Raw genomic sequence first — 13250 nt, forward strand, 5'->3', positions numbered from 1 at the left:
AATATCTAATTGTTGCCATATTAAGATATTTTATTTTGTCAGATAAGCATTCGTTTTTGGTTATTTATCATTTTATGGTTGAACTTACTGGATGTCAGAGTAGATATTACAAGTCCATAAGTGATTCGTGACTGTATACAATCTCAATTATAACTTATATAAAGATGAATGGTCAAACGCAATGCGAACACACATTTTAAATACCATTAGTTTTGAATCAGAGTAGAAAGAAATTCTTAATTTACAAAAGTTTATTTGTATTTTTATATAAGAAAATCTCTAGGAGTCTATAGTCCTGGATGCTGAATGTCGGTTGAAGATTTAGATATAACACAAACCAGTCCATCCACCTACTGTCAACCTATCTATGAATTGATACTAGTTTAAAACATTAACGAGTCAAGTGTCGCTTTGTCTCAAGTGGAAGGTGTGTAATATTTCTATTTATCCCAAAGTATAAGGTTTGTGAGTAAGCTATGATGGTTCTTAATTTGGGTAATGTTTTAATTTAATAGTAGATTTCACATTGCTACTTATGATAACATTCTTTGGACTCAGAAAACTTCAGCTGAAAATTATAGTGTTCAAAATCGATCAATTGCGCTATAAAAAAAGAACCCCGTTATATTTCTATATTAGTATTGTCATGTTATACTCCTTCTTTTTAAATGTGACTTTTTAAAGAACATGTATGTCAATTCATAACTTGAATGAACTATGATTATAGATAAGCATTATGTTTATTTTTGAAATATTATAAGTTATATGGTTCGATACTGACCCCAAACGGATCCATAAAATGTTAGTAAAATCCATAGGGGGCGAGGCCGGAGGCCGAGTCCCCTATGAATTGTATTCACCCTCTATGGATCCGTAGGGGGTTAGTAGTTAACCGTATAACGAATTTATCGGACGTTGGACTTTTCTGCAGCGTTTTGTTGAAAAAAAAACAATGAAACACAACAACATTTATAGATGACGTCGCCATTAACGCGTCATGAACCCCATATGAAACTTACTAACCCCATACGGTCTCATAGGGGGGTCACCACGTGACGGCGTTTAACCAATCACAACGTGATAATTCATCTGTGGTCCGATATTATAAGTTATATGGTTCGCTACTGACCCCCTACGGATCCATAGAGGGTTAATAAAATCCATAGGGGGTGAGGCCGGAGGCCGAGTCCCCTATGGATTTTATTCACCCTCTATGGATCCGTAGGGGGGTCAGTAGTTAACCGTATAACGAATTTATCGCACGCTATACTTTTTCTGCTGCTTTTTGTTGTAAAATAAACAACAAAACACAACAACATTAATATATGACGTCACCATCACCGCGTCACGAACCCCCTATGAAACTTACTAACCCCCTACGGTCTCATAGGGGGTCACCACGTGACGGCGTTAAACCAATCACAACGTGATAATTTACCCGCGGTGCGATAAGTATATTTATCGCACCGCGGGTAAATTATCACGTTGTGATTGGTTTAAAGACGTCACGTGGTGACCCCCTATGAGACCATAGGGGGTTAGTAAATTTCATACGGGGTTCATTACGCATTAATGGTGACGTCATCTATTGATCTTGTGTCATTGTTTATTTTTCAAGAAAACGCAGCAGAAAAAGTACAGCGTGCGATAAATTCGTTATACGGTTAACTACTGACCCCCTACGGATCCATATAGGGTGAAAAAACTCCATAGGGAGTCAGTAGCGAATCATATAACTTATAGTATTGAAAACGTTATTTTTCCAATATTAGGTTGACAAAATCAAATTACGACAAACGAAATAGCAAATGTTTTGTTTTTTTTCGAATAAAACAGAATGTTTACCGACGAAGTGAACATGCTAAAAATAAGAAGGAGCACCAACAAACATGTTTGATCTTGCCACATTGTCTATGTGTCTATCCCAAATCAAGGACGTGTAATCAAGTAATCTGTAAATGATTGTCGGAGGAACGGGAACAGTATGCCGACAGCCAGCGGCCTATTATATGTCAGATGACGACCAGAGGTCCTTGAACAGTATGAGTCTGTCTGAACTTTTTAACTTGTTCTTTTTTGCTTTTGCAAAATTGTCACTTCAAGCATACATAAAACTTTTTTAAACACTTTATCTAAGTAAGTTTACACAGTTTCACTCATGAAGATACAATAATATGGGCAATTAAATCATATATGGAATTTGTATTAAAAATAATTTAGGGGATGAATACCATTACTTATTAGATTGGATAGGTTTTTTTCAATAAAACAATCTCACTTTCAGTCATTTAATACTGATGAATTGTAAGATTCCTACAGCATTGTTATAAAACCGCAAAATCTTCTCAAACTGTATTGACAGTTGTTTATAATAACGTAAATTTTGGCTGTCTTCTTTAAATATATAACATCTTGTTAATACATGTGTTAAACGAATGTTTTTAATGTTCTCTGAATTAGTTTTTTGCCCTTTGTAAACAATAAAAAAAAAACAAGTAGTGTTTTATATCATAATTATGCATATACCCGTGTTTGAATCTTTAAAATAGAAAAAGATTAAAACTTGAAACTAAGTTTGAATATCGATAGAAATAACATATGTTCACATTAGCAGTATTATGAACTTTGGAACAATGTCATTATGTGTGTATGTTATATGAATAAATTAAACAATGTCATGATGTTTTTCGTGTAGTTACTGATACTAATACTGTTAGAAAGCTTAAGGAAAAGCCGTCAGTGCTTTGCTTCATCAATACATTTCCAAACTATACCGAGAATATTAACATGATGTAAGATACATAACATTGCAGCAGGTGGCTTTTTGCATTTTAATTAATTTGTGTAAACGATGGGTGGTAATTTGAAAATTTAACGGTTATTGCAAAAAGTTTATTACAAGTATAACTAATAAATTTTTAGTAATTAGTTTCATATAAAACCTGGTTTATACCAATAGAATAATTGGACAAATTGATGTTAAGATGTGTTTTTACGAGAGAGAAAAAATAGTGTCCATAGCAAATGTATAGAGTATACTGTTTCACATGGTTATAGTACCGATGCCTTTGAATGCATTATACGCTTTTCCATGATAAATACTTTAATGTAAAAAAAAATGGTTCATTTTCAAATTTGAAATTGGATTTAATATATTGCAAACGGTAATGAAATGCTGTTTACATGCAAACTAAATAAGATTTTTTGTATCATGCAATTAGCAAAAAAGCATACACAATACTTACGGGATTCTACACCTATAAAAAATTTAAGAAACAATAGTGAAAATTGTAATTTATTTAAAACTTGTATAATTATCACAATGTTTATTTTAAAGTTGCGTGTGGTCTAGTAGTTCTATTTTTTTTTAAATCTTTTTGGGGGTAAATAGGAATGGCCATCATGATATCCATTGCATTAATTCGATCTAATAGTCTTTTCTGTCGTTGAACATTTCCAGAACTTTATGTCATTTCGAAGTTTAAATACTCCGAGGAAAATACAAAAAAAATGAAAGTCCCTAATCAAATGGCAAAACCATAAGCTCAAACACATCAAACAAATGGATAACAACTTTCATATTCCTGATTTGATACAGACATGTTCTTATGTAGAAATTGGGGGATTAAACCTGGTTTATATAAAAGCAAACTAAACCTCTCACTTATATGACAGTCGCATAGAATTTCATTATATTGACAACAATGTGTGAACAAAACAAACAGACATATTTATTAGGTATAAATGTCAAAAATAGGAGTACAGCAGTCAAGATTGTTGATTGCTTTTCAAAGTTTACAGTCTTATATACCATGAATATTAAAACAATGGTGTAATGTTAGTATTTTAGTGTTCGAACAATGAAATCTGGTGTACATTTCCTTAAACAAAATAGGCGAAAGATACGTATCCACAGTTAGGGGAATTTAAACTTGAAACGACAACGCCATGGCAAAACAAAAATAAAGACTAAAAGACAACACCGGTATACTCGTTCGTGAGTATGGCTGAAACAATAACGTTGCTGTATTGTCTGTTTTCAGTACAATCATTTGATGTTTCATTTTGATAACTGGTAAAATGTCGTTTATGGTGAAAACATCCATTCATTCAGTGGTCTTGTTCATACATATACTGAAAATCAATAAATATTCAAATACTATGGTAACGCCCCTATAACCACTCGAACGGAATTCTAATCATTAACAGTCTACAGGTATATTTTACCGTCTTAAGTACATAAACATCCGGATCTAAGAGTTTCTTAAAGGAAAGTTAATTCTGAAGAGCGCATTAGTAAATTACTAGTATACTCTTTGATGATTGTTCACCCATGGGCGTATGACATTTGCGCCGATTTTGAAAATTTTCATTCTTTCATTTGCGCCGATTTCATTTTTTCATTTGCGCCGATTTATATTTACTCCTAATTGGATTTACAGGTAAGTTACAGGTTATACTTCAACATGTAAATTCCAGGGAATACAAAGAAAACAATAAATAATAAGGATATATAAAAATAAAAAAAAGAAAGCCACATTAAAAGATACGATACTAGTAACGTGAACCTACAAGTAACTAAAGCTATATTTAATATAGGAGGTACATACCCAATTTGCCCGCTATGCAAACTTGAGGAAGAAAACCTTCAACATTTTCTCACTAGATGTCCATTTCTATGCCCAATTAAATCAGCGGAAAACTAATTTTCAAACTAGGAAAACATTAAACCAATTAATGTAATTGTTGACTGCAAACTGAAACTTCAAACGACAGTAATTTCTTAAATGCGGTTGAAACAATTTCTAGAGATATGTGTGATAAATTACATCAACAGAGAATAACTCAGATCAATGCTCTATCATTATAAAAAAATCATCATTCATCACATGGAAATGAACTTTTTGATACTTTTTCAGAGTTCAAAACAGTTATATCCATGTTATGATTGATAATTCATAACATTTGTATAACTGGCTAACTAAAAAAAGGTCTTTAATGATAATAAAAATAAGAGTTTTATATCTATTCACCTGTAATTTATCTGTAATTTACCTGTGAAAAAATCGGCGCAAATGAAAAAAATAATCGGCGCAAATGAAAGAAAAAATCGGCGCAAATGAAATGCAGATCGGCGCAAATGCAAAACGCCGCCCATTCCATGTTCTCGATTATCTGAAGCGTCAGCCGTTTTATGTCGTTATGACGATATACTGTACAAATAAGCACCAGTGCCGATATACATTAACAATAAACACCAGTGCCGATATACAGGATAAATATATAGACCAGTGCCGAAATATAGTACCAAAACAGACCACTGCCGATACTCAGTACCTACATTTTTGTAGATAGAACAGTGTCTGTCGATAAACATTATCAACATAGACCAGTGCCAATTTACAGTATCAAACCATTTTTGTAGATAGAACAGTGCCTTTATACAGTACCACAACAAATCAGTGTTTCGTGGATAATGTACATCAGGTTGTTTAACTAATGCAAGAACAAACTATAACATCTCGTTTACACTAGATATATATAAACATTTATTTGATAAACATGGCAAAGTGATTTAGTCAATTATCTCTGATTTTACATCAGAAAATATTGTCAATATCTATTTCCCCGGATGACCATTAAATGTTTTACGGAAAGATTTACAGTAACCAGGTTAATTTAGATTTAATGAGTTGAAGAAAAATACAGGAAATTTATAATTCCAATGATTGAATTTAAAATGTTTGTACCAATCGGTAAAACAAGTAATTACTGAAAATGGTAGGAACGTGATTTCTCCAGGTAAAAGATACATAATAATTAAACAATGCATCTGAAGATCAATGTCGTTTCATTTTATACGTGACAGAATGAATTTTTACTTTATGTAACTATTAAAGATATATATTGGAGAGGATGATGGATTGGTTTGTTCTTAATAATTATAATAAAAAAATCAACTGCATCACTGCAATTAAAAAGAAAACACAGCGGTTATAACAATGAATTTCATCAATCAAAGTTTATTGAAGGTAATTTTGGTCTAGAAAGTAGACATTATCGCTGAACTGGTATACATTATAATTGTTCAGGGGTCAGCTGCCTGGATCCTTTTTTCTTGTACGGGATTTTCTCTCTGTGTTGAGGACCCATTGGTGGCCTTTGGCTGTTTTCTGCTCTTTAGTTGTTTTTTTAGCTTGCTATACGGTATGGGTTTGGGTGTTTATTGAACACATTACTGTGATCTATAGTTCCTAGCATTCTAGGTGTATTAAGTAATATCCAGTTGCAAAACAAATGAAGGAAAATTGTTAAAATAAATTGTCTTGAATTTGGCAGTTTCCTTGCAGTAACTCATTTCTGTCATAAACATGTATCCCACCTCTACAGCATCTGTCTCTAGTAGAGATGTGTATCATTGGCAAACATGTACCACGTCTCATTTCTAAAAATATAGCAAAAGTAATTCGTCTTCGACAGTCCGTAATACACGACGCGAAAATATATTATTTATATTATGCTCCAAATATTATCTCATTTGTAATGACACCTTGTGTACAATTAATTCATACTAATAGGTATCCTTGGTTTTGATTAATTTAAACATATTTGTTTATAGTGGATTGGGAAACAAGTTTTGCAACTTATATTAATCCCTTTCCACTTTGCGGGTGCGAGTGCTGCCTTGTAGCGGCATTAGCCTACTCTTTTTCGAAATCTACAAGGGTGTCTTTAACGTGCAAGAGATGTGGCTCTCTCTTAACACGGGCCAGCCATTTATCGTCCCCGTCCGACGGACTATCATCGTTTCCTCAAGACCATACTTGCAAATGGTGTCAAGGGAGAGCCGAAAATTGGGTTCCTGAAATTTTCATCCCAATCGGGAATCGAACCAGGAACCTTTGTGTTAGTAGTCCGATGCACTAACCACTACACCACGGCTCATGGTTTTGATTGATTGATAGGTAGTAAATTGTATATGTATTTTCTTTTATCTGTTGAATTTCGTTCATGTTTTACCACACTAGGGAATATGCACACGCATATCATTTTTTCCCTATCTGTCGTGGTATTTGCCAAAAAGAACAAATAAAGACATCAGTAATATACCGCTGTTCAATAGTAATTAATCGATTGTGCCAAAAAAATTCTGGGTCACAAACCAAAACTTTGGGAAACACATAAATTATTAGAGGAAACCAACGGTATAACAAAAACACTGAACTGCAACAAAAACAAACGCCAACATATATAGAAATTAACTATTTGACTACAACTGCCATATTTATGTCTTGGTGCAGGACATTGAAAAAAAATGGTTGTGTGGAACCTGCTTTTATTAGCCTTCTTTAATTATATTTTTTACCTTTTGTACACTTTAGGTTATGTAACTGTTTAACTAACTAGCAAATAGTTAGCATCTCTTTCGATAATAGGATTAATAAGTCTGATAAATCACACGTTCAGACTGTTAGTTTTGGACAAATAGCACCTCTTGAACATAATATATATCTGTTCACTGGTCATAAAACGTGATGACATTATTTTTAAGGAATTGCTCGTTTTTTATATAACAAGCAGTGTTATCTGGTTAATTGAATTTTACAATTTATAATTAGTTTTAGTTATTTTAAGTTAATATCTCATTATTTTTGGCGAGAACAGTTTGATAATGTAACATATGAAATGAAACTGAATAAATCCATAGATAACGATGACGGAATATAATATAGATGGTCGCAGGTAAAATGAAAACCTATTATTAGCCATCGAATTAAATTATTGCTTAATTGTCTAGTTTTCACTTAAATCAAAACTAACGTCTATTTCAATCAACAATTATGAGGCCATAACCATATATAAAAGCAGTTATTTTGAAACGAAACAATATTCATTATGGCTAACAACTTTTGAATGAAAATGTATGTACCAAAGCAATATCTTATGGTAATATCATTAAAAAAGTAAACACGTTTAAGAGTTGTATTGTTTGGATGTTTGACTTACAAACTATTTGGAAAGATAAGTTATACTATTGTTGTTAAATTGTATAACATGTAAATTATGGTTTACACTAAATAATATGAAAAGCACCAATTTTGCTGCACTTGATGCGCATTTCGTCAACCAATGTCTCATTAATGATGCTAAAGACCAATCAATTAAAAGTCCAAGAGCTGGGCAAACCAAATATGACATTAAATAAAGCAAAAAATCGGACAAGGAACCATTGATGTGCATGCGGCTGATGAATAATTCCGTAATTCAAAAGTATTTTCAAAAATTTGTAACAGACAATTTCAATGAAACAATTTCCGAAATAAATCATGTTCTATTTTTTTCTTAAAGTTTTGAATTCTTGGCATAAATTTATATATAATGAGCATATGTTACATTGTGTTATGGTAATATGGTATTTAGATTTGAAGTGAATTAAGATTGATGGAGATTATAACTGTATACGTTCATTCACTTGTTAAGTCGTCGTAGGTGATTTTAGAGAGTGGAGGTGTCGTAGACGATATCTCTGTAAATGCAATTGTTGTCGTGTTTACCATTAGTACTTAGTGACCTTTTTATAAAGCATACTCAACCTCAGAAAGTTATCTCACAATTTGTGTATCTAATTTTTTTGAAATTCTACTTGAAAGTCTCTGTATTGTAAATCACACTTGTTGAAATCGTTACGTTAATAGTCTTCAAATACGAATCTCCAAAAGGATCAGCATGTTGTTTTGGTTTTAAGCAGTTAACAAAGGTACCAGGATTATAATTTAGTACGCCAGACGCGCGTTTCGTCTACATAAGACTCATCAGTGACGCTAATATCAAAATATTGTTCAAGCCAAACTAGTACAAAGTTGAAGAGCATTGCGGATCCAAAATTCCAAAAAGTTGTGCCAAATACGGCTAAGGTAATCTACCTAAGCCCAGTGTTCGTACACTGTTTTTCTTAGTACCACTGTTTGTATTTTCTAGTCAGCTTTGGTGCAGCCTAATGTGCGAGAGAGAAATAATCACAAAAATTTCAATTTCGAAATCTTGCCCCATTATAAGTAAACAAAGTTTTGGAATGAAACAAAGACAAGGAAATGTAAATTGTGTAAAATTCTAGAATTAAACTTTTGGGTAAGACCATATCTAAAAAGATCCACAAACAGCGCTCCATTAGCATTATATAAAGAAAAGACTATAAGTAGTAATCGCTTTAGTTGATTTATTTCGATATAATAGACAGCACGATGCATTTGTCCACCTTTTCCTACCTGATAAACTTAAACATTTTCCCTTTTATTTTAAGGACAGTCACATTAGCGTTAAAACAACAATAAATCCAGAATTACATATCTAACGTTTTCTTTTATGCTGCAATCAGTCTAGACAGTTGAAGATTTTGTTCCTATCTTTATTAATACCAACAATAAATACATTTTTCTATTTATTGAATTATCGCTTTCATTCGAGTTCATTTAGGCTACATGTTTCCCTTTTCGCTCAATTATGGACGAGTAAATAGTTAAGGTTATGTTTTTCAGCTTTGCAGTTATGCTCAAAGCAAGGTAAATAATCGAAAATCAAATTGGGTCGTGTAATGGCTTTGAACATAGTTAAAGGTATGGAAAAAAACTCATCATAGATACCAGGCTTGCACTTTGATATTTGCACCAGACGCGCTTTTCTTCTACAAAAGACTCATCAGTGACGCTCAAATTAAACCTTCATAAAAGTTTTGCCAAATGTAGCTAAGGTAATCGAGTCCTGAGGTAGAAAAGCCTCAGTATTTCAAAAATTCAAAGTTTTGTAAATGGTTAATATATATTATGACCATATCAATGATTATTCAAGTCATCACAGAAGTGATGACTACTGGTCTGGTAATAAAAGAAGGCTTCAAATTTTATGGACGATTAAGTCAACGTTCAAGGTCGTTGCTGCTAAAAATCGTATTATTTGGGGTAGGTGATTTGCTATGGATAATTTGAGATTCCTTTGTTTATCACAAATGAAACTTATGTGGAAGGAACATATAGGCATGGTGAATCCTATTTATTACAGGTCAATAGGTCAAGGCTGTTCAAAAGGGACTGAAATTCTAAATTTAGCTTTATTTTGTTCTTTCTGGGAAAAAACTTGGGTAACATTAAGGATTTAAATAAAACTTTTTCCATTTTTTTAAAGAAAAAGAAACCCTATAAATTTGATGCCAGGAAGTTAAAAGTCAATTTCACGTTTGCAAAAAATTGCTTGACATAGTATAGAATTTCGAAAACCTTCGAGATAAACAGGATTGGATCATTGGCTTCAAAACTATAAACCAAAAAGGGAATGCATACTGTCATTTTTCTAGTAGAGTGAAGAAAATATCAGGACAGCTGTTTTTACATTTTATCAAAATCTTGCTTTAAACTGCAATCTTTTCAAATTACCTCTTTTAAATTTGCAGCAAAAACGTTCGACATGAGTTTAAACCAATTCTTCCAATAACAATCAGTTTTAAATCAAAATAATCATTCAAAGATAGCATGAACCTAAGAAAAAAACATGGCATTAGATTACTTACAAAACTGACAAATGACTTGTTTCTTACACTTTTGGGGAGCTACAAACTGGACTTAACAACACTAAATCATTTACTCTACAGTTATGACTATTTAAATAGTTTACGATGAAAATAATAAAGTAGATGCCTGACAATATAATGCATTTTCAAGATATAAATAATAAAAAATATCATCAATTAAACCTGATCGAGAACCAAATTATCGAGTCCATTCTTAAGATATAGCATATATTGTTAACTTACGTAATTTGATTAATGTATTCTTTACTGCTGACTAACGTCAGTACAAATATTTAGTCTGAAAACAGTTATTAAGTATAGAAATAATCCTCTTTTTCCGTGACGTTCAAATAATTTATATGCATCTTATTTTTTTTTCAAGTAACTACGTTGCGGACAAGTTGCAGCAATTGCAAGTTTGTAAATCTTTTTTTAAGAAATTTGTAATTAAGATCGGTAATTTTGTCATTATTAGGATAATACTGATGATGTTTAAATTTTCGAGATTTTATAACTATTATGTTGGTAACTATTTTCAAGTACAAGATTTTCTAAATGAAGTTTTATTGTTTCATCAACTTGCCGATAAATTTTTTTATTATAAAATTATATGAAATAAATGCAAAAACATTATTCCACTCCTGTATCCTTTTGAGTATTCTTTACGCTCTCAACAATGAAGTGGTGATACATTTGAAACAAGACCCTGGCATCGAAAACACAATTTCCCTTAGAACATTTGGCTATATAATCCGTATTTAAATATCATAAGATACATTTACCACCATTTGTTTCTAAAAGGCTATCACTGAATTTGTATTATTCATGCTAACAAATTTCGGAAATAATGAAACCTAATGGAATTCAAAAGTCAAAATCGTACATAATACTTTACATAAGAATTCTAAAATTTTTACATTAAAATCCCTCTATATATAAGGTTTTCATATATAATTTCAAACTTCATAAATGATATAAAAAAGAATAAGCATTGAACGACATCTATGTTCAGACAAAATAAATTTGTATTTGTACTTGTCAGTTGTAGTATGATACGACATTAATCTATTCTAATTTTAAAAGTTCTTCCTATTCATTATTTTTCGTGCAATATATCAACATTTGCAATAAATTCTATCTTAATTCTTGGTTTTAGCCATCTATAAATTTCTGTTATTTAATTGAATGTTCAGAAACATGACATACTGTTGTCTGATCGTCATAAAAACTCATCGAGATATCAGGCTTATAATTATGTGCGCTAGACATATACATAAGACTCATCTCATAAAACTTTCAAAATGTGACAATGTTAGTAAAAGAAAATATTCAAGGATTTTTTTAAAAGAAATAACTAAGTAAATTCATGTTAACTGGTTCCACCTCTTTTCTGTAAACTTTTAATCATTTCACAACTTAGTTTCTTTCACGTCATATTCTATTTCACAACAATAATTCTTAACGATATTTGTAACTTTTCTGAACTTCTGAAAACCAGATTAAATACTTTTATTCCGTATTATTTGCAAAGTACACAACATTCATATCACATTGAGACATTTTAACAACATGTATCCTACCTTTTATAAATGGAATATTAAATAGAAAAATAACAAAAACTTCAACAAAGTCCATGCTGATTAAGTTGTTCTAGTACCACGTGCAGACTATGAAAGTGATAGGTAAGAAAATGATCTTGAAACACCTGTACATAATTAACTCTAAAAACAATCAATTCTTCACGTTAAGGTGTATTAACAAATCTAAACAATTCTCTCAAATTCCAATGAGCATTGTTTTCATAAATGATTCAAACGAACAAATCCTTCTCATCCAATAGCATAGTAGGTAACTAATAATAGAATCGATTCCGGGATACGCCGGAGAGTTCTGCAACCTAAGATTCTGATAGCAATTATGATAGGAAAGAAAACAGATTCACTCTATAATTGATATCATTTATCATGCCTATTGTCAAAAAACTTACAAGCTTTGAAATAATGTTCTTAACACAGGAGTTCGATATTAATTTGTTTTTGTAAATACGCCAAGATATCATCGGGCTGCATTCAAAATAAGAATTTTAATTCATCGTTTAATGCTATTCCCCAAAACTACTCACTTGTTGATGCTTTTGCAATTTATTTCTTCTTATCAAATGTAAAGTTAAACCAAACATTTTGATAGAACAAATGTATTTCGAAGTTTCCCAGATCAATAGATATTTTGAGCTAGTTTTAATTATTGTAATGAAAGGAACTTTTCTTTCTGAATTCTTTCTTAACCGTCATGGCGCCACCATTTGTCAAATGGTCAGAAAAGAACAAACAAAAAACAAATAGTTTTATAATCTGTTTAAGAATTGAGGGAAGCATATTGTTTTCTTACATAAGAATACATGACGGATTTGGGTATTACTCATAACGGAAGAATAATATGAGTAACTTATTGAACATAAATCACAGTGATCGAGTGGAGTTCTTATCAAAAAATATTTTTGCTATGGTAACCAATTTCAGCAGAGATATTATATTAAATGCTTTACAGATAAGGCCGTAAAAGGGATGTTGATTTCCCAGAGACATGGTATAAAATATAAATTGGGTTTTCCCCTTTTATTTGATTCCTTAAAAGATGCGATTAAATAGTTCAATTTCAGAAAGTGAGTAAAATTATGATGTCTTGCTAG

The 13250-nt window shown here is 31.6% G+C and overlaps 1 protein-coding gene across 2 annotated transcripts in view; it reads right to left on the reverse strand.

Annotated features, from left to right (window-relative positions):
- The window catches only part of LOC134714599 (lachesin-like), a 53295-nt gene extending 40941 nt beyond the window's left edge, over nucleotides 1-12354 (reverse strand). Inside the window, exons 1-2 of one of the 2 annotated variants that reach the window (XM_063575974.1) lie at nucleotides 12142-12354; nucleotides 3246-3257 (exon numbers count right to left, since the gene is read on the reverse strand). In XM_063575974.1, the coding sequence (XP_063432044.1) occupies nucleotides 3246-3257; nucleotides 12142-12196 (67 nt within the window). In that variant the 5' untranslated portion in view covers nucleotides 12197-12354. The remainder of the gene's footprint in view (nucleotides 1-3245; nucleotides 3258-12141) is intronic. The other variant, XM_063575975.1, reaches the window with a different exon arrangement.
- Nucleotides 12355-13250: the final 896 nt, after the last annotated feature.

The sequence above is a fragment of the Mytilus trossulus genome, chromosome 4 (assembly GCF_036588685.1).
Source record: "Mytilus trossulus isolate FHL-02 chromosome 4, PNRI_Mtr1.1.1.hap1, whole genome shotgun sequence".
Taxonomy (NCBI): domain Eukaryota; kingdom Metazoa; phylum Mollusca; class Bivalvia; order Mytilida; family Mytilidae; genus Mytilus; species Mytilus trossulus.